This window comes from Sciurus vulgaris (assembly GCF_902686455.1).
Source record: "Sciurus vulgaris genome assembly, chromosome: 16".
In the NCBI taxonomy this organism is placed as follows: domain Eukaryota; kingdom Metazoa; phylum Chordata; class Mammalia; order Rodentia; family Sciuridae; genus Sciurus; species Sciurus vulgaris.
In genome coordinates, this window is record NC_136477.1 from 15,431,132 (window position 1) to 15,453,780 (window position 22,649).

Sequence of the window (22,649 nt, forward strand, 5' to 3'; positions counted from 1 at the left end):
ACCTCCCCTTTCATTCTAATTTTGTTGATTTGGAACCTCCTCTCTTTCTTTTTGTTAGTTTGCCTAGGGTTTATCACTCTGGTTTATTTTCAAAGAATCAACTCTTTGTGAATTGATACTTTGTATTGTTTTATCTCAATTTCATTAATTTCATTATGATCTTAATTATTTCCTGTTTCTACTAATTTTGGAATTAATTTTTCTTCTTTTTATAGGGCTTTGAGGTCTAACATTAGGTCATTTATTGCTATCTTTATTTTTCTGATGTACAAACTCAATGCTATAAAACTCTTCTCTTGGAAACTGCCTTCATACTGTGCCAAGAGATTTCAATATCTATATTCTATTTTGTTGTATCTATATTCTATTGTTTCCAAGAATTTTCAATCTCTTTACAATTTTGTCTATGATCCATTCATCATTCAAAAGTATATTATTAACCTCCAGGTGTTAAAATTGTTTCCATTTTTCAAAATCTGTCATTGATTTCTAATTTAATTCCATTTTGATATGATAGGCTGCAGGAAATTATTTCTTTTTTTGTGTTTTCTAAGATTACCTTGTGCCCCTAAAATATGATCTATTTTAAAGAAAGTTCTATGTGCCAATGAGAAGGAAGTGAATTCATTTGTTGGTGAATGAAATATTCTATATGTGTATGTTAGGTACATTTTGAATAATAATATTTTTTAGTTCCAAAGAGTCTGTCTGGATGACCTGTCTAATGGTAAGAGAGGTGTGTTGAAAATTACCAGTAATATTATATTGTGTTCACTTTGATTCTTTATATTGAGAAGGGTTGTTTTATGTACATAGGTGTACTGATGTTTGGAACATAAGTATTTCACAAATTATAGCTTGTTGTTGAATGCTTCCCTTAACCAGTATGAAAAGACCTTCTTTGTATCTTCTGATTAATTTTGAATAATCTACTTTGTTTGATAGCTACTCCTGCTTGCTTTTGTCTCCATTTGCATGGTATATCTTTCCCATCACTTCACTTACAGCCTGTGAATATCTTGACTGTGAGATGAGTCTCTATAAACAACATATGGTTGGGTCTTGTTTTTTAAATCCATTTGTCTGTCTATGTCTTTTGATGGAAAGTTTAGATCATTACATTCAGTGTATTATAGAGAGATAATTTTTATTTTTTTGCCATTTTAACTTATTTCTAATGATAATTCAGACTTTATTCACCTTTAATTGACTATTCTTCTAGTGAGATTTATCCCTATGCTGACTCTGACTTTAATTTTTATTTCTTCTGCATGAAATATTTTGTTTTTTTGTAGTAACAAGCTAGTGGTTATGAATTCTTTTAGTTTATGCTATCATGGAATGTTTTTATTTTATTTTCAATTCAGAAGGATAGCTTTACTGGATATAGTAATCTCGGTTGGCACCCATTTTCTTTCAGGACTTGCTTCTCTTAGCTTTTAGCATCTGAACTGAGAAATCAGCTGAAATCCTGACTGATTTTCCTCTAAATATGACCTGCTGTTTTTCTCTTGTGGCTTTTCAAATTCTATCCTTATTCTGTGTATTAGGCATTTTCATTCTAATGTGTCTCAGAGAGCATCTTTTTATATCTTGCCTCTTTGGGATTCTAAATGCAACTTGTATTTTTGATTTCTATCTCATTACTAAGGTTTGGAAAATTTTCTGGTATTATGTCATTGAAAAGATTGCACATTCCTTTAGTTTGCATTTGGTGCCTTTGTTGACACCAATGTATTCTTAGATTGGTCTCTTAATGTTACCACAAATTTTTTTGAACATTTGGTCATCACCTCTTAACATCTTTCCTTTATTGTCAGCTTTATTTTAAAGATTTATATACTCTGTCTTTCAAGTCCTGAGAATTGTATTCTTTGTGATCTAATCTATTGATAATTTCAACTGAATTTTAAATTTTATTTATTGAATCTTTCATTTCCAGGATTTTTGTTTAGTTCTTTTTCAGAATCCCTCTTTATTGAAATGATTTTTCATTTCTTGTATTTTCTCTCTAAGTTTATTTCTTACATCTTCTCTTAGCTAATTGAACATTTTAACTAGGAACTCTCTAAATTCTTTCTCCAACATTTCCTCCTCTATGATGTCAATGGATCAGTTGTTCAAGTGTTGTGGGCTTTGGGGGGTAGTTTGTTCTCTTGATTTTTTATATTGTTTGTATGTCTACCCTTCTGCTGATGATTATTCTTTTTTTTTTTTTTTTTTTTTTTGGTACTGGGGATTGAACCCAGGGCCTTGTGCTTGCGAGGCAAGCACTCTACCAACTGAGCTATCTCCCCAACCCCTGATGATTATTCTTTTACTTTTATACAAAGGACAATTTAACGAGCTTCTTCTTTTAAGTTCCAACAGGCTGGGTGAATATTCAGGTACTGATACTTCCACTCAATGTGTTCCCTCTGCTGTTTCCAGTATCAGTGTTCACTTTGAGGAGAAGATACTAAAGTCTATTAACCACAACCACTCAGAGCAAACTCATGTACTAATAAAAATTAGGGGAAAAACTTGTTGAAAATGTACTCCACAGTTCCCCTAATCTGGGTATAAAATTGTAATACTGTTTGGAATAGGTTAAGAAATTAGTTATTGAAGAGAATAAAAATTATTACATTATACAGGGGCTGAAAGGGGGAGGAGGAGATTAATTGGGTGAAGTTAAAAATAGAAAGAGGCTGATGGTGTGGCTCAGTGGTAGAGTACTCTCCTTGCATGCATGAGCCCTGGACTCAAACGTCAGCACCACGTAAAAATAAAATGAAGGTATGTGTCCACCTACAAATCGATCTCTCTATCTCTCTATATATACATATATATAAAATATAAAAGTAGAATGAATAACACAACCAGGTAAGAAGAAGACAAAAATGGGTGGGGCAATTTGATGGCAGGATGAGTAGGGTATAAGCAAGGAGGGAAGGGGGACTCAGAGGAGCAGATATAAACATGAGCTAGGAAAACAAATATAAAAGAGTGATTCCAATTAATGCTTTAAGACAATAGGAGAAACAGAATCAAATTGGTTGAGGGTTGTAAGGCAGGCCCAAGATGGCTATAGTTAGACTCCCTCACTGAGACTTCTGATGAGCTATGTTGTTCAAAGTCATAAACCACCCTGATTCAGATATGTACTCAAGGTCATGAACATCTGCTTGTGAGCATGTGCTCACTATGTAACCTGTTGGCACTGTGCCTTCTTTGGTTGGCCTGAAAAAGACCTATGGAGAGACGTGGGGTCAGGGAAAGAGCTGCTGCCACCTCCAAATAAAGCATGTTTACTATCCCAAACTGTACCTTGCAACTTTATTCAATTGCCAGAACCCTGAAACTTCTTTTCAGGGCCTGAACCTCAGCCAGACAAGGGTGTATTGTAATATTGAAAAAGAGAACCATCTATTGATGCAAAACGAAAAGTAATATGTGTAAGATTAAAATTAACATTAGATTTGGGCATAGTAGTGCATGCCTGTAATCCCAGCATCTTGGGAGGACTGAGGCAGGGAGGATTCCAAGTTCAAAGTCAACCTCAGCAACCTCCTTAGTTGCCCTAAGCAACTCAAGCAAGACCCTGACTCTAAATAAAACATTTAAAAGGCTGGAGATGTGGCTTAGTGGTTAAATGCCACTGGGTTCAATCTCTGGTACCAAAAAAAAAAAAAAAAATGACATAAGAGCTATTTATAATAATCCAATGTGGAGAAATCATTTATTGAGTCTTCCTGATTTGGATTTCATTAGGATTTGGACCTTTGGAAAATGTTCATCACTCTTCAGTTTTACCTCTGTTTCCCTGAATGGGGAGATAGTGATCACTACCTGCCTTACCTCTAACACACACCCTGGGAGGCTCTCTCTGGTCTTCACTGTGTCTGGGTACCTACTAGGTTTCTGTGGGTCAGAGGAGATGGTTATCTAATTGTCTGTGACTTAGCACCTGACCATTCCCCGTTAGGGGTTGTAATCTTGTGCCCCTCCTGAAGAAGAGCTCTGTGTTTTCAGGGCTGTCAAATCCAGTGTGGGCTCTTCTGTGTATACTTTGGGGTATGCATGGCAGTCTAAGGTAGAGGCATTGTAGTCTGTTCAATGTGGTGTTTGGTAGCTGAGAGGAGGAGAGTATAGGGCTGCTGCCCTCTCTGGAGTGCACAGGTCTCAGGCCAGGGGCTGGTATCTGGACACACTGGTTGGTGACTGGTATCTTTGGCATGCTCTTCTGTAAGACCCTTTGTGGGGTGGACTGCCATTGTGTACGTGTGAATTTTCTCCACAGGCTGCTTGGGTATCCTCAGGAATTACCTTCCATGGCCCACATGTCTGAATGAGAATTGAGTTAACTGATAAACTCTGGGACTCAGAGCTGTGGATCCTCCTAGAGGTACTGGGAGGCAGGAGCTCCTTCTAGGTTACTCTGGATTTCTCAACAGTTGGTTTGTTGGCTCAGGGCCTGAACCTGCATGCTTGAGGCTGCCGTACCTGCATCTGCTGGCTGTTTCTGTTGGTGTGTGGGGACACAGAATGCAGGGATCAGGCCTGTCTCACTTCTGTTGAGACCTCCACTGGGCCTTCTTTAAAGTGGCAGAGAGCTTGGTGACTGTCTGCAAGTGTGGGACCTGGGTTGTGGGCTCCCTGTGGATGGTCTGTGGCACAGAAGCCTCCATCCTGGCTGAGTTAGATCACCAGGGTCCCTGTGACCCTGGATTAGAGCGTCAGTGGACCTGCCTGAGTCTGAGCTACCACCACCCATGGTGGTTGTATTTGCAGGTGCCTGCTCTCCTGCACTGGGTCTTCTGGGGAGCAGTGCTATCTAAGCACTTGGAGTCTGTCCACAACGGTGCGCTGGTGGGTGCAGATTCTCTGTGGGTGTCTGTAGCAAGATACCTTTGCCCTGGCTGGTGCCGCTCACATGGGTTGCACCTGCCACTGTGATGCGGTAGGTTGTCAGTTGGCCCTGTCTTTTCCTGTGCTCCCGAGGAGGCTGTTGAGAGGGCTGGGGTGCGGTGAGCACTTCCTGGGAGTGTTCTGCTCTTGGGTCTGCTCCACCCCACCCTCCTTGTCTAGAGTGAGGACAAGGGGCTTTCGGTAACCTTCTGCTACAGTGACCCTCTCTACAGGTTCCTTCTAGATGATTGCCGAGGCAAACCGATTTGGAGATATTTCCTCTGGTTCATTGTTACTATCTGAAGATTGGTAGGAACTGCGTTGTTTACTCTGTCCTAGGCAGGCTGGTTAACTGTGGACGGCTGCACGACCCAGCGCAGCTTGGGTTCAACTGTGTGATTGCCTTCACTGTCTTTGCTGCTCCTGTCCTGTGGTAACTTGGTCTGCTTTCCTTTCCAGCTGTTGTTGAGGAAGTGAGCTTATAGGCTTTTCCTCTCCCTGGTTAGGGTCAGGGTCAAGGAATTATTTCCTTATTTTCTACTCCAGTAACCAAACTCCACATCCCTCCAAGTCTCAAACTGTCCAATATTGCACTTTACAGTATTTACTCTCTCACCCCTGTCTCTGGTCAACTGTTCGTTCACTCTTTCCTTACTGGGCTGTGGAGGGGTTGAGGGCTGCTGCCTAGATCCACCCTGCTGTCCTCTCCTTACTCAAAAGGTCACTTCTTAAGGGAATTTCCCTAATCACCATGGCAGACAGTCCCCTGGTCACTTTCCAGCATGTCACATTCTGTTAATTTCTTTCATTGTCTCCACCCTCTGACTTAATCTTTTTTACCTCTTGGTTCCCCCATTGGACATGGAACTGTGATGGCAGGGGTCTCATGCATCTTGTCATTTCATGTCCCTGGTCCTAGCATCAGGCCAGGTATAGTGTAGATGCTCAAGCAGTTCATTGTTGAGGGATGAACTACCTGGGATGTCTAAGTCCACCTCTCTGTGTTACCAAGGAGGACATGAGGCTCAGAGAGGATAAGTGACTGGCCCAGAGTCACACAGCCAAAAGAGGCAGAGCTCAGACTTGAACTTGGTTCAGCTGAATTTAGAACACGTTTTTTCCCAGTAGCTGAGGAAAGGAAAGGTGAAACCCAGCCATGGGGCAGGCTGCATGCTTGCTTTAGACAGACCTCCTGAGGATTCCTAGGAGGTGTGCCTTCATGTGACACAAAATAAACTGCTCACGTCTGTGTAGACCAACCATGAGTCCCTAACTGGGCCAAATCTTTCTTTTCAAAATTGTTAGGGTGATAGCAACTTCGTATGGGGGAAAAAGTCACAGAAATGGGTAAAAAAAGTTTAAAACGGTTTTTTACTTACATTCTACTTCCCCCAATTCTGCTGGGGTGTATGGATTCTTCTGGAGTTTTTTGAAAAATGCATGTACAAATGTGTACACACACAAACCCATGCATTTAGAGATGGTAGAGATGCAAGCATTGCTCACATACCATTTCACTCTTCCTTTCTCTGATAGAATACTTGAAAAGCTCTGTGAATGATTATAAGACCCATTTTTCGGATGTGAAGACTGAGGCTTGGCAATGGATGGCACTGACCAAGGCTGGTTACCCACAGAGTGATTCTCATTGCTAATCTCATGCACTTGCCCTCTGCCACAGCCTGGGTGGCAGTAAAGGACCTCTGAAGAGAAGCACCAATCCCTGTGCTCCTGAGTCCGGCTCTCATCCCTGGGGGACATTCTCTAAGGCAGGTTTGTGTGATTGGCAGCTGAGACATTCTTCCCAAGACAAAATCCCATTAGGGATCTAAACCTTAGTTCACCAGGTTGTAAACCCCTTTTCCTTTCCCAAATATTTAATAAACACCTATTATGTGCCAGGTTTTCTTGTCACCTGTACTTTCCTATTTACCTGATTTTCTTTGAGGCTGGAGCCTCATCTCTCTGAATCTGCAATTTTTCATCTGTAAAATTGGGCTCATGGAGGTGATCTCACAGGGCTGTTGGGTGATGTTCTGTCATGTGCATTGGTTTTTTTTCAGTTCTTAGCACAATCTTTTGATAAGGGTGCTACCAAAATGCTCATTTACAGACAAAAGAGGAGGGCAGTCTAATGGTTAATGGCACATAATATGAAGCCAGGCTCCTGCCTCCACCAGCAATGTGACTTGGGGTGAGTCATGTAAATTTCTTTCATCCTTATTCATGAAATGGGGGAAAGTTTTATATACTTAAATATCTTAATCAAGGTCTTTAACATGCAGGCAAATGTGGTGGTGGCCAGGATGCCTGCCCTAGGCTGCCTGATACGCCCAGGTGCATAGTGTGTCAGCAACTGGAGCTGCAGGGCATCTTTCTCCTGTCACCAGGACTAGGGCTTATCCAGTTCTGGACTGTCCGCTGGCCTTGACATGGATGGACCTTCCAGCAGGGTGGTGTAGGGAACTCCGGGGAGTGCACACCACCATACAGCAGGCTCTGGGAACAGAATCTCATAGCCACTGAGTGGGGGTACAGAGGGTGGCTTGGGGGGGTCTCCCTAACACCCTACCAGTGTTGGGAGACCATCTCCCACATTCCTTCCCAGCAGCTCTTCTAGGATCCCAGTCCCTGAAGCCCCCCTCACCTGAGACCACTCTGCAGGGCAATTCTGGACAGGATGCAGGGAGGGCCAGAAGGGGAGCACCAGATTGTGGGGTGGAAGCTCCTGAGTTCATCTGGGGGTGGGGTGGGGGGCAGGTGGTGATTCAAGTGTCTCAAGGTGTTTCTCTTCTGGGACCACCCTATTGCCTGAGCTTCCACTATATATGTCCCAATTAATAACAGGGTATTGTTCTCAGTGAATGGAGATGAAGCAAGCTGGCAGAGAGCTTGGGCTTGAGGGGCTGGGTAGATAGCTGAGGAGAGGTTGGCAGGAAACCTTGGACACTGGGATGCAGCTGAGCATCTGGCACAAATCAGACACACTCTGTGTAGCATGCACACGTTAGGCATGCTTTAAGTAGAACAGGTGCATTCAGTAGGCATGCTTTATGCTGCATGCACAGCACATAGTAGGCACACTATGTAAAACAGGTAGCATTCAATGGACAGAGTTTATGCAGATCAAGTTGAATTCAATGCGTAGGGCTCCTGGCACACAGTAGGCATGGCATACTTTATGTAGAGTAGAGCATACAGTGGAAGGAACCTGACCTACAGTCTTTGCTTGCAGAGTACAGTATTGGTTCAAAGCAAGTGAGTTGTAATTTCTGGCCCCTTTCCTACACTCCATATGTCTCCCTCTAATGTTCTCATCTGATATCCCATTCCAGATGGAAAGGCTGAGCCCAGGAGGGCTGGCTCTGCCCACAATTAGAGCAAGGAAAAAGCAGAACAGGGTCTTGGCCCAGGGTTCCCTGGCTCTGCCCTTCTTTGCCTGGACCCCATCATCCAGGTTCCCTCTCAGCCCCATACACCTTCTCTTCTCTCACCTTCCTTCTCCAACTGAGCCTAGCCCGAGGTGTGCTCTTCCAGTTGCCCTTCTTCTCCCTGGAATCTGATCCAGATAATGCCCGGCAGGACTGGATTCTTTATTCCTGTTTTCTAGAAGGCATGTCTCAATCCAGGCCTTGGCTGCCTGGAAGCAGGACTTGAACTCTTGCCGGTTATGCAGCTGGCCAGCCACAGATCTCCATCTCTGAGCCTCCTAATTTTGCACTGAGCAATGTAAAATTGTTCTAGGGGAAGGTGTGGCCCGGGCCCGCTCTCCTGAACTCTTAAACCCAACCTTTCTCCTAGTGTACCCTGGCTTTGAAAGGTGTAAACCTTGTCACTCAAGTCACCTTTCCTCACCACCCCCCAACTTGTTCTCTGCCTCATGTAGGAGTTGCCAAGTTCTAAGGATCTAGTGCCCATGCCGGTGACTACAGAGTGGTTCCCCTTTGTACCCAGTTGGACTCCACCCCCAAATCTTGGCTGCCTGCCCAGGCAGGCCTGCTGGGATTGGCTGGTCCAGCCCAACCCAGCTTAGCCTCCCACAGATTCCTCCAGGTCATCAACCAGGGACAAAGAAGTCCCAGAGGAGGGGAGAAGAGCTTGGTGGGGACAAGCCGCTCCTTTCAGAAGGTGCCAGCTGGATTTGGTGGGACGGGAGGTTTTTTGCTGGTATGAGGAGGGTGTTGCCCAGGGCTGGGCCAGCTCCAGAGAGCCAGCCAGCCTGGTGGTTTCTGGGTAACAGTCCCCAGCACTTTTGTTATGATTCAGGAAGGTCTGGACTCCAATCAATCTCTCCCTTTATTGTGCTCCTCCTCCCCTCTCTAATGTCTCCTCTTCCACCTCTGTCTCTTCTCCCCTTTCATTCTTCTTTCCCTGGATTGTCCTAGGTCTTCCTCCCCTCTCAGAGCCCTCCCTGCCCTTTTCATGACACTGTCCCTGTCCCTAGAGAAACTGTCTTTTCCCTGGGCCTCAGCAGCTCACCCTGTTCCATCTTCCCTGCAGAATGCCACAGCTGGGCCTGTCCTGGCTGGGACTGCAGTCCATAGAAGCCTCTCCTTGGCTGCTCCTGCTGCTGGCTGGGATCTCCTGGTTCCTCGCCCGCAGCCTAACCTGGATCTATGCCTTCTATGAGAACTCTCATCGCCTCAAATGTTTCCCGCAGCCCCCCAAACGGAACTGGCTCTTGGGTCACCTGGGCATGGTGAGTGTGGCAGCAGGCTGGGTTGGGCTATCAGGGTTGCATGGATTGCTGAGGGGTCAGGAATGGGGCTCAGGAGGCTGGGCATCAGGGTGGGCTTGGGTCTAGGACAGCAGAGAACAAGGGAGTTAGCTGCTTTGGTGATGTACTCACACCAGGATATGCCAAGCCCTTCTTATCTCCTTGTTCTCTGAGCCTAGTTTGCTTTGGATTCATTTCTGGCCATCTTTGCCATATTGGTGCATCTGTGAGGGCTCCCAGGGTGGGCTACACCAAGTGAGGACCCCCTGGTGTTCCCACATTCTTGCTACTGGACTTGAGTCCTCCATAGGGGTTCTCACCAGGGTCTGCTCCTACTTGAACCATTTCTTTGTGTCTGCCCATTTATGGGCTTCTGGATGTTCATGGGAAGGAGCAATAGCTTCCCACAGACTAGCTCAGCCAGGAGATATGTATGGGTTGCCCACCCCTTTTCCTTCCTGGGGCACCTTCCTCTTATCTCTCTTCTCCCCTAAGATGTACCAACGGGTCTTGTTGCCCAACCCGGATTGAAGTTGGTCACTCACTTCCCTTTCCAGAAGCCTTCCTTTACCCCACCCTTTACCTTTAAACATTGACCTTAGATCTCTGCTCCCCTTTGGGTGGCTGTGCCTTGGTTGCTTCCCTTGTAAAGGGCACAGTTCATGGGCATCTGTACAGGTCTAGTGAGAGCAAGCACAGAATGATCTGCTAGAATTTGGGTGGAAGCAAGTGCTCATGGTGGGAGAGTCCTGAGGGAGAGTTGGAGGTCACTTCTGCTCCCCTGAGCTCCCTGAGGCCAGAAGGTCCCCTGTGTGTGGACCCTTGTCCATGAGAGGAACTGGAGACCATGTGGACCTGCCAAGACATACAAGGAAGTGGGACAAGCCTTAGAGAAATTTCCCAAGGCCATGGGGCTGCCCACAAACTCTTCCCCACTGGGGTATTCCTCTCTGGTTGCCCTCGGGACTAGAACCACTCCCAGCAGGAAAAAATCCTTCGTCCCAAGTGCAGGTTGACTTCTGAGTCACAACCTGACTTCTCGTCTGCCCTGGGATGCACTGTTGGGACATGGATAGGGCCTTGAGAGGGATGGAACAGGAGAGGCAGAGATTCCCTCCATCCTTACAAAATTGGGACATGTGTCCACTGCAGACGTCAATCACCCACAGAGGCTGTAGTAGGCCTGTGTTGTGCTCTTGTGATGGTTTATTAGTCAGGGTTCTCCAGAGTAAGAGAACAAAAGGACATGGACACACACACACACACACACACACACAAACCATACAGACACACACACAAAGTCATTCACTTAATCAAAGTCACTTAATCATGGGAACCCATTCTGAGGAATTCGTCATGAGGGTGATTTTTGTGCCTACATCAGGCAGTGGTCTTACACATAGCTCGATGGTGTAGCCTTCCACACACCTAGGCTATGTAGTGTTGCCTGTGCAGCCCTGTTACTTTTCTGAATGCTATAGGCAATTGTAACACAACAGTAAGTATTTATGTATCTAAAAGTATTCAAACACAGAAAAAAGAACAGTTGAAGTAAAAAGTACTGGGTGATAGCAATTCTTCAAATTCTCAGCTATGCTGTATTTTGGGAGGGAGGTCAGTATCAGGGATTGAACCCAGGGGTACTTAACCACTAAGCCATATCCCTAGTCCTTTTTTCATATTTTATTTAGAGGGTCTTGCTGAGTTGCTTAGGGCCTTGCTAAGTTCCTGAGGCTGAACTCGAACGCAAGATCCTGCCTCAGTCTCCCAAGTCACTGGGATTACATACCATATCCAACAGCTATACTGTAATCTTAAGTGAGTACTATATACATGATTGTACTACCATACAGACATACATATATATATATATACACACACACACACACATTATGCAAACATAAATATATACATATATGTGTGTATGTATAGGTACACACACACATGCACACACACACGCGCTTGCGCGCGCGCACACACACACACACACACACACATATATTATTAGGGGAATTGGTTCAGTTATGGAGTCCAAGAAGTCCCACTATACACCATCAGCAAACTGGAGAACAGGGAATCTGGTGGTATCATTAGTTCAGTCTGAGTCTAAAGACACAAAAATCTGGTGGTGGAGACAGCTGGTATTAGGTTCTGAGTCCAGAGGTCTGAGAACCTGAAGTTCTGATGTCCAGGGGCAGGAGAGATAGATGTCTCAGCTTCAGCAGAGAGAGTGACTTTGTCCCTTCTCTGCCTTCACGTCCTCTCTGAACCTTCAGTGAACTGATGCCCCGTCCACACTGAGGAGGGTGCATCTTCCTTACTCATTCTTGCAATGTAAACGCTAATCCCTTCTGGAAATGACCTCACAGATACACCCAGAAGTCGTGTTTCATGGCTACCTGACAAGCTGACACTTGACATCAACCATGTCACAAGGTGACCCCCTGTGCCTTGTTTTCAGATCCAACCCACAGAGCAGGGCTTGAAGCAAGTGACGGAGCTGGTGGGCACCTACCCTCAGGGCTTTATGACATGGCTGGGCCCTGTCATTCCCCTGGTCACTCTGTGCCACCCCCAACATCATCCGATCTGTGCTCAATGCCTCAGGTACCCATGCAGAGCTCGTGGTGGTGGGTGCTATGACACATCGTAGTGCTTTCTGCCCTCCGCCTGCACGCTTCTGTGGGCCCCTGCCTCACTCCAGCGCCTCTTTCCCTCTTCTCTCTCTTTCATAGACTCACCCCCCCCCCCACTGTCTTCTTCCTCCTCTGTGGTCACACCATCCCCCAACCTAGGGTTCTCAGTGCCCCTGGAGCCCCAAGAGGTCTCAATCCAGGGCTCTTTCCTGGAGGGACCCCCTAGCTCAAGGGAATGGATCTGAAGCGATAACCCCAACCTTGTGTGGGCAGGAATGGGCTGGGGGAGACAGACTGTGATAGCTGCCAGGGCAGCTGGGGCCTTCCTGGAGGAGGAGCTACCAGAGCAGGGTGTGAAGTGACGACTTGGAAGGTTTCAAAGCAGGGGCAGGTGATGCAGGAGGCATCAGAAGCACCCGGGTCCCCTGCCATCCCTGGCACCAGCCTTGCCCTTCTGCAGGCCCAGAGCCATGAGGAGGGCTTGTGGCTGGTGGGGGAGCCTGGCTGCAATTTCCATGATAGCCACCTCTGGTGGCTTCCACCCCTTCTCGTGGCTTGTCCCCTGCAATTTCCTTGCCCTCCTGCCCTCCTAGGAGTCTTCCTTAGGAGACCCTACCCCAGCCTGGTTCATCTCCCCTGCCCCCTGCCCTTCCCATTCTTGGTCAGACCAAGTTAAGCAGGGGAAGGAGCAATTTCCAACAGAGATCATGACTCACACCAAAGTGCCTGGTGATTCAGGGCAGATCCTGACTCTGGCTGCTGAAGTCTCTTTCAGTTGTGAGTAGAGGAAACTCACCATGAGTTGTGCTCTAAGTCAGAGAGGGAATCTATGTAGTGTAAAGTCCAGGGAGGTTGATCTTCAAGCAGAGCTAGATCCAGCTCTCAAATAATGTCCCCAGAAATCTGTCTGCTCTCAGATTTTCCTCTCAGCATCATTTTTCTTTCAAGGCAGCCTTTCCTTGTGGTTTGAATGAAGAGTCCCAGAAGTTCAGTTCCGTGAAAGAGCTCTTCATTCCCCAAGCGTTCCCATCAATGACCCATTATTCACTTCAATTGTCCTGGCCCGAATCGGAGGACAGAGTCCCAGTTTAATCACTGCAACTCTGATTGCCCAGTCTTGGCCGGCGTGGGACCCCCAGTGTGATTGTTTTAGGGAACACAAAGCAGTTTAGTGGTTAAGCACAGGATTTGGATTCAGACACCCTGACTCTGGTCACAGACATGTGACTCACTATCTGGAGGGCTGTGATCATGTTATATGACTTTCTCATTCAGAGCCTCGACTCCTATCTGGAAAATTGAATGGAAGACAATCCAGGTGTGTAGTGTTTGGGATGCAAAAGGGGAAGGAGTATTTCTGTGACTGTAACTGAGAGACTTAGACTGTTGTGTACAGAGGATGAGGGCAGGGAGCCCAGGCAAAGCTCAGTATGGAGGATGATGATCTGCTGGATGGAATTCCCTGCAGTCCCTGTCCTAGTCTTTGTGCTGTAGGTCCTTCTCTGGTAGCCTCATGGAGTGTGCATCAGGTTCTGTTTGTTCTCCAGATCCAGAGCTCAGAGGAAGGTCTGCTGTACACCCAGGGTCTGGCGAGCATCTATGGGGATGTGTGCTGCTGGTGGGTGGGGCCCTGGCACCCAGTCGTCCGAATCTTCCACCCCGCCTTCATCAAGCCTGTCCTCTTTGCTCCAGGTAGACACTGGCATGACCCCAGCTGGCCTGCTGCCAAGGTCTCTGTGCTGCCTCAAGCTGTTTGGGGACCCTAGTGCAAGCAAGAGTGGCTGTGGCAGTAATGCCCTGCTTCTGTCTCATCTGGACCCCCACCTATCTGACCTCTGGTCATGTCTGCTCACATCTGGAGCATGTCTGTGTGACATCTGCTGAGTGGTCACAACTTGCCAATGTACATTTACTCCTGGATCCTGTTACAGTTGGTATAATGTATGCCTGGTTACACCTGGGATCCTTGGTGATGGTCCTGTCTGGGACTCAGCTGTGGCCAAGGACATTTGGGCATGTCAGTGTCTGTATGGTTCTTGTCTGTGTTTCTGTCGAAGATTGTCTTTTCCTTCTGCTGGCCTCATCTGGGCATGTTTGTGGTTTGTCTGGAGTCTGAGTCCTAGAGTACCTCTGAGAAGGGACTGAGATGTAATTTGAGTCTTATTTAAGGCAGGTCTTAGGGTATCTCCCGGTCAGGTCTGAGACTCAGTTGGGTCACATCTGGGCCATATCTGGGATATGAATAAGACCATATTTTGTTTCTGTCTGAAGTCTGTCTGTGGGGTACAGATGTCATCAGAGGATGTTGTATCATGTCATGGCAGGTCATGTATGTTTTGCCCCTTTAGGACATAACATGTGTCCCTGTCACATGTCTCCAGTCTGTGTCAGGAGATGTCAAATGGTGTTGGGCGGACAGCGTTTCCTATAAGCTCTATGGAGTGTTGTGCTGTGCTCGAATGTTGTAGAACATGTTGGACCTTAAAGGAATCACACCCAGGCATGTTGGTCTGTCTTGTGCTGCGTTAGGCTGTTTCATGGCTCTGCTGCTGCAGCCTGGCCTGGTCCCCTCTTGCCTCCTCCCTCTTCTCTGTTTCCTCTCCCCTGGGTTCCTTCCTGCTATGGGGCTTAGAGGGGGGAAGTGCAAACTCTGTCTGGGAGCCTCCATCTCCTCCCAAAGTCCGTTCTCTACCCCTCCCCATGGCCCCTGATGGTTCTTGTTCATGTCAGCTGCTGTTGCACTCAAGGACGTGATCTTCTACAGCTTCCTGAAACCCTGGCTGGGTGAGTAACTGCTGGTGACAGGGCTTGGGGAAACCCTGGGAGCCAGGGCAAAGTGTTGCCCTTGCCCACTACCCATGGCTGCCCTGCCAGGGGATGGGCTCTTGCTGAGTTCTGGTGATAAGTGGAGCCACCATCGCCGCCTGCTGACACCTGCCTTCCATTTCAACATCCTGAAGCCCTACATGAAGATTTTCAATGACACTACAAATGTCATGCACGTGAGTCCCTTGAACCTACAATCCACGGTTGAGCCTGGTGGGAGAAGGGTCACAGACAGAGCAGGTATACAGGTCTGGCTCTGATGAACCACTTTGAGACCACTGGGCTTTCTCTCTGTGCCTCAGTTTCCATAGTAGTAAGATGGGACTATAAATCTGTACTTAAAAGTTGATCCAGGTGATAAAGTGGAGTTATCTCCCTGGTACACGGTAGGTGCTCAGAAGAGGTTGGTTTCTATGTTTCTCTCACAGAAGGTCTATAAAGCCACAATGCTAATGATGAATATTGCATAGAATTTGTTGTTGTGTAACAAGCCATTTCTGAACTCATTAGTTTAAATCAATGAGGGTTTAGAGTTGCTCACAAGGGTATAGATGAGTAAGTTGGTTCTTCTGGGTGTGGATGGAATCACTCAAGGTCAGCTGTGGGTCAGGTAGGCAGTTTTGATGACCCTGGCTAGGTTCCCTCACGTTTGGGAACTGGATGATGTAAAATGTCCTAATCTGGGACAACTGTACTCTTCTACATGATTCTCTCCCTTCAGAAGATATCCTAGGGTTCCAAGGCAAAGATAGGGTTCCATGGGTGTGAGAGGAGGCTTCAGTGCCTCCTGAAGCAGAGGCCTCATTGGGCTTATGACCTTATTTTCACCACATTGTATTGGCCTAAGTCAGAATTCTATCACATAATCAAATAGGGGTAAATAGGATCTCCCTCTTAGTGGAAGTTGCTGAAAACTCACATTGCAAAAGGTGTGGATCCAGAAGTAGGGTAATATTGGGGGTGAGGTTTCTGTGAAGTGCTTAGGATTTTTCTTACTTGTAAGTTAATAAGTTAGCTTATTATCAGTTCGTGGATTCTTCCAGAAGACATGAGATTTCTGGAATGTCAAAGGGCATTACTCATGACTCAGCAAGTACCCTGTGCTTCTTGTTGGTTTTCATCTTTGCTACAAGCTATCAAATCTGATGGTGGTGACAAGGTGCCTGCTCACTGGTATATCCCCTTACATTAGATTTAGGGAATCTGCTTGAATAGCAAACAGAAACAAGCCTGACTCTCACCTAGAAGAGTCATTCCCTATTCCTTTGGGGTTGTTCTCTACAAACATACCTTTGAGAAATGGTCTAGGCCAGAAACACAGCATTCTCAGCGTACCTAGAAAGGAAGACCAGGACCCATGCATGACTACCTCTCCCAATACAGGAGAATTTAAAAAAATCAATTTATCTCTATGAAGACAAGGAAAGCTAACACTGAAAACTCAATGTATACCAGAAATGATGCCATATACCAATTGCATAATACATGTTATCCAATTTATTTTTCACAACTGTGAGTAGCACAGGTTATTTTGCCCATAACAGATAATCATTCTGAGTGTGAGAGAAATTAGGGAGTTTGCTCAGGATCATCTACCTGGTAAGTGAGCATGAAAGGCAGAGCAGGTGTTTTATCCCTGTTAATCAGAATTTGAAGTAGATCAGCTTAACTGTTGCTGAAGATTTGACATGTGGAACTTAGGAGAAGGAAACAGGTGATTAATGGTGCACAGAGGCACAGCTGGTACTTAGACTGATTGCCAGTCTTGGGCATTCATCTCTAAATAGGAATAGCTTCTGCTCCCACCGAACATGATCCTCCCTGGGTGTGCATGCCTGGGACAGAGGACTGGTTCTGGGGAGTCCATCTAGTGGTTGTGGTTGGTCTAGGTCTCAGGGAGCCAAGATCCAGCCCTATTCCCTTCTCTGGTCAGGCCAAGTGGCAGCGACTGATCTCAGAGGGCAGCACCCGTCTGGACATGTTTGAGCACATTAGCCTCATGACCTTGGATAGTCTGCAGAAATGCGTCTTCAGCTTCGACAGCAATTGTCAGGAGTGAGTTCTTTCTTAAGGTCTGGGAACCTAGGCCATGGACTTAAGGAGGCTGTGGATCAGAACTGGCATTGGAGTATAGGGAAGGGGAGAGAGAAATCAGTTCTTCTAAGTAGGTGAAATTGTTTGAGTAAAGGTAAGAGGGCTCAGATGAGCAGAGTGTGTGAAATAGGCAAGAGGGAGACTCCTTGGATGAGGATCACGCAGTAGGAGGGGTTGATCTTAAGGAGACTGAAAGACAGGTAAAGCAGTGTGAATTTTATCATGAGGTTTCTCAGGGAACCAGTGAAGGTATTTGAGCTGATTATGGGCATGATCAGAACTGAACTCTATGGAACTGTCTCATGTAGACAGTATGTGGAGTTGAGAATGGATGCAAGGAAGCTAGGGAGGGGGTTGGGTCTAGGAGCAGTTGGAAGACAATGATGTGTGAGCTGTGTGGACAGCGTCAGGGAGGAAAAAGGACAGGACTGTATGCTTGGTACTAAAGAAAGGAGAGGAGTATGCCCAGATTATGCTCTGGGTTCCTTGGGGGCATGGAGGTGGCTCATAGAGATGGGATGTAAAGAGAGGAGACATAGGAGAGTCAACTTCAAGGCCCATATCCACTGTGTATCTGTGAAGCCATGTGTTTCTGGATACTCAGCTTCCTGATGTGAAGTAGCTCCCAGAGGCTGGTGAGTACTCCTTGGGCATCAGGTACATTGAATCATTGGCTCCTTTTGTGTCCTCATTCGACAGGAAGTCTAGTGAATATATTTCTGCCATCTTGGAGCTCAGTGCCCTTGTGGTCAAAAGGCATGATCAACTTCTCATGCACATGGACTTCCTGTACCATCTCAGCCCCAATGGGCAGCGCTTCCGTAAGGCCTGCCGCCTGGTGCATGACTTCACAGATGCTGTCATCAAGGAGCGGCGCCACACTCTCCCTGATCAGGGTGTTAGTGACTTCCTTAAGGCCAAGGCTGAGTCCAAGACTTTGGACTTCATTGATGTGCTCCTGCTGACTAAGGTGAGCTTCTCAACAGGAGGACACTGGGAAGCCATAGGAGGTATCTGTGAAGGGAGAGACAAGCCAGAGCTAAACAGATCTTAGAGATGACTTGGTTGCAGCAGTCATCTGCTCCATAGTCTGAAACTGTGAAGGTTCTGAGATTTTAATCTATTTACAAGTTAATAAGTTAGTATACTATGCTTATATCTGTATCTATATCTATGTTAACAGATGCTGCAAACACTTTGACCAATTCCATAAGCGAATAAGTAACATAAAAAGTCCAGTTATTATAGAAATACAGCAGCCTGAGTAGGATCATAGCAATGGTTCCCAATTCCCAACCCTTCCTTCCCCAGGTGATGCAAGATTTTAATCTGTTCATGTAGCAGGATTAATACCCTTGGAGAAAGACCCACACCTGATGAGTTTTTGAGCTTATATAGGACAGGTGGCACAACTGCTCTTATGGGGGGGAGAAGGAGGGAATGAACTTTATCTTGGATAATAAACAAGTTGTCTTCAATGGAAACGTAAAGTCTATTGGCCTGAGAACCAAATTCCTCCAGGGACATAAGGTAAGATTCTCACTTGAGAGTGTAAGCAAATGTATTTGGAGTAATGCTTAATCTCCAAGGTAAATTTCCATTCAATAATCCTTTAATGCAAGTTCCAGTAACATTTTCTCAGACATTCCTCATATGAAAATATTCATGGATCATTAATTCCTCCCACCAGGGACAAAATAGGAGGCAAGGAAGCAAGGTAGAATGACTGTATGGTGGGTATTCTGGTGATGGTGACCAACAGAGGTCTAGGGGTGCAAGTGGCTTGGGTTTCTGGATTTCTTAAGACAGGTCTTAAGGAATTTTGTCAGCCACACTGAAGATCCTGCAGACCTGGTGTAATTGGGGTGGGGGATATCTTATTTTCTCTCCAGGATGAAGATGGAAAAAAGCTGTCAGATGAGGATATACGAGCAGAAGCTGACACCTTCATGTTTGAGGGTGAGGGCCCCAGTGTGGGACTACAGAGGGGGTGGAGGGTCTCTCCGTTCCATCAATGGGTTAGGTGGACCCTGGATCACTGCATTCTGTCCATTGTCCTCTTTCCCATCCTTCCTGGGATCTCAATGCTTGGGTGCTGTCCACCCTCTGGTGCTGAAACAGCCCAGAGGCCCAAGGCTGCCTGACTGCCCCTCAGGCCATGACACCACGGCCAGTGGTCTCTCCTGGGTCCTGTACAACCTGGCGAGGCACCCAGAGTACCAGGAGCGCTGCCGGCAGGAGGTGCGAGAGCTGCTGAGGGACCGTGATCCTAAAGAGATTGGGTGGTGAGTGATCCTCAAGGCTCGACCCCCTCTCATGGGCTCTGCTCCCCAGGTGGGGATGGGTAAGATGCTCGTAATTCCATTATTGACTTGATAGGAGCCAGTTCAGAGGTAGGGCCTAATACCCAGCCTGACTAGCAAGGGTACATTTGCAAGATTTGGGAACAGAATGATATGAACTTATGGGAGAATCAGTGACAATGTGACAATCTGTGAGGGTAGCAGAGTCTGCTAGTCACAAGGTCAGGAAATGGACTTTCCCTCCACTCCCTTTATTTTCTCTCAAGGAGCACAAAGAGCACTTTTTCAAGGATCTTCAGCCCCTGAAAGTTTGTTCTTCTCCTGTACCCTAATTCTTACCTATCTGTCCAATCCAAGGATTCATGGGAGACACCTGGAAGTAAAAGCCATCTCTTCTGTCCAGAGCTCCTGCATCATTCATCCATGCAGCCTTCATTCAGAAAACAGGCCCACGCTGTCTTCCCATGGTCCATTCCATGCTCTTCCCTGTTCTGTGCTAGAGACCCAAGAGGGAAACAGCCCAGGGATCTGCCTTTCAGGAGCTCTGTTTGGTGGGCAAACAGTCCCAGGTGGGGACACTAAGCAAATATGGGTAGGGATGGGGTTGAGAGTCAGAAACAAGGCTCGAGGTAAAATAACTGTTTTGACTGAGATCCTGAATGATCAGCAGAAGAATTTTTTTTTTCATCAGAGGAACAGTGCTAGGTCAAGAAGCAAGTCTTAACTAAAGTGGGAGGTGCAGGATGGGGGGAGAAAAACAGGAAGAGAGGAGAAGGAAGATAAAAAGACAGGCAGGGGAGAGAGAGGTGGAGGTTTGTGTGTGAAGAGGAGAGGCATAGAGAAATGGAGAAGGAAGAGAGAGAGGGAGAGTACAGAGAAAGGGAGGAGGGGGACAGAGAGGCAGAGACAGGGTGATAAAGAAGAGCAATAGTGGGTATAGTGAGCTGGGTTTAGCAGTGCACACCTGTAATCCCAGCTACTGAGGAGACTGAGGTGGAGGATCAAGGTTTGGGGGCCAGACCTTGTCTTGAAATAAACAAACAAAACAATCAAACTGAAAAGCAACCACCCCTACACACACACACACACACACACACACACACACACACATTAAATTTGTGTATTTTTTCTCACTTGTTTTATTTTTATTCTGCTCTGTGGTATCAAGAACACTTATTTTCACACAAACCATTGACTCCTTTACAGTGGCTTTTTGGATGCTGTGTTTGAGGGAGAGCTTCTAAAGATACCTAGTTACATCTTCTACAGTCCTTTCCTAATACTTTCCTTTTCTTTCTCAACTATTCAACCCATCTGGAGCTTATTTTATGAGAAGGAGAAAAGGTTTTACACAGAAGCTGGCAGACTCTGTTTTGGTCTCTGGATAATTTGTGTGTGTGTGTGTGGGGGGTGGTTTTAGGGACGACCTGGCTCAGTTGCCCTTCCTGACCATGTGCATCAAAGAGAGTCTGCGGTTGCACCCCCCAGTGACAGTCATCTCCCGCCGCTGCACCCAGGACGTGGCGCTCCCCGACGGCCGGGTCATCCCCAAAGGTACCCACAATGGCAGGAGGAGGAGGCTCCTGTGCAGGAAGAGGGCTCCATCAGGCAGTTGGACCTTGTCCCTTTTCTCCCACAGGTGTCATCTGCCTCATCAGTATTTTCGGGACTCATCACAACCCAGCTGTGTGGCCAAACCCTGAGGTGGTGCCTTTCCCTCCTCCTATTCTTGTCCACCGCAGGGTTCCTGAAGGTGGAGTGGCGTTTTGACCCCCAAAAAGCAAACATCACCTTCCCCCACCACATGCACCTCTGTCTCTCCCTGGGTGTGCTGGCAGACCCACCCAGCAACTGTGTCTTGGTGGATCTCTTCTCCAGGTCTATGACCCCTTCCGCTTTGACCCAGAAAATGCCAAGGACAGGTCACCTCTAGCTTTTATTCCTTTCTCTGCGGGACCTAGGTAAGGACCGCGGGAGTCTGAGATAGGGATGGAGTGATGGCATCGGGACTCTGGGGATGGTATTGCGGCAAGGGGGGAAGTTTCATATGGTCAGTTGCTGGTGTCTTTACTGCGGCTCTTGTAAAACTTGTGTGCCAGGGTTTGGAGAGTGGGTGTTGGGTAGGTCCCCAAAGAGGTTGGTCCAAGAAGGTCCACCATGCGCTCGGAGCCCTCCCATTTTGGCTTCTAGGCTGAGTTGTGGGCAGGAGTCTGGGTCAGGCTTTGGGGACCATGGACGCCCACAGAGATCCAGGCACCTCTGCGTTCCTCGCTGCCCCTTGGTCTGATGGATGGGGGATCCCGGGTCAGGTTGTGGGCGGATGGGTCCTGGCTGGTGGTCCCTGGCACAGTGAGAGTCCCCACCCCGCCCGCAGGAACTGCATCGGGCAGACGTTCGCCATGAGCGAGATGAGGGTGGTGCTGGCGCTGACTCTGCTGCGCTTCCGAGTTCTGCCAGACGACACTGAGCCGCGCAGGAAGCCGGAGTTGATCCTGCGGACCGAGGGCGGGCTCTGGCTGCGCGTGGAGCCGCTGAGCGCCAGCGCGGAGTGACCCGCCCAGGGCTGTCCCGGGACCCACCTGCCTCCACCCAGAACTACCTATGCAGATACCCAGGAATAAAACGGTTATCACCTGCGTTCGAGTCTCACCAAGCGTCAGCAGGGTGCGCCGGGACGTCGGGCAACCAAAGGCGGTGGGCTAGGTGGGGGAGGCGCGGCCCAACCCTGACTGGTTCTGGCTGGCTTCACAGCCCCTGAACAGATGGCGGGAGTCGTGGGAAGTGTTTGAGCAGAAGATGGAGCTAGATTAAGGGCAGGTTTGAGGCGCTGAGTCATGGAAGCAAACACTCAGAACACTAAATGTTTGCCATCCTTACCTCCGTTCGCATCTCCAACTATATCCTGTCTTTTCTCATCGTGAGGTTTTTCACTGTTTCTGTGGCTACTAAACTACTATGTTTATTAAACATAGCAGGCTTAGTTGTGTTTTCCTTTCTCTTGCTCCCTCCCACCACCTTCTGCTTTTCTTACTTTTAGAGACAGAGTCTATACAGAGCAGCATCTAACTGCTGAGCTCAAGCACACTTCTTGCTTCGTCCTCTGGATAGCTGGGCACTAGGCATGTGCCAGCAAACTGAGCTAAGCATGATTGTTTTGTATTGCGTCTGATCATTGAAGTAACT

At 47.1% G+C, this 22,649-nt stretch overlaps 1 protein-coding gene across 1 annotated transcript; it reads left to right on the forward strand.

The window, feature by feature from the left end:
* The first annotated feature begins 8,916 nt into the window (after positions 1–8,916).
* On the forward strand, positions 8,917–22,437 carry LOC306645907 (cytochrome P450 4F1-like). The gene is given in 14 exon segments (XM_079114089.1): positions 8,917–9,018; positions 9,391–9,589; positions 12,069–12,179; positions 12,181–12,214; positions 14,974–15,027; positions 15,118–15,245; positions 17,003–17,124; positions 17,863–18,133; positions 19,056–19,122; positions 19,319–19,448; positions 20,887–21,020; positions 21,106–21,170; positions 21,345–21,427; positions 21,841–22,437. Coding segments are annotated over 13 exon segments (1,575 nt in total). The 5' UTR covers positions 8,917–9,018; position 9,391; the 3' UTR covers positions 22,019–22,437.
* The last annotated feature ends 212 nt before the right edge of the window (positions 22,438–22,649 follow it).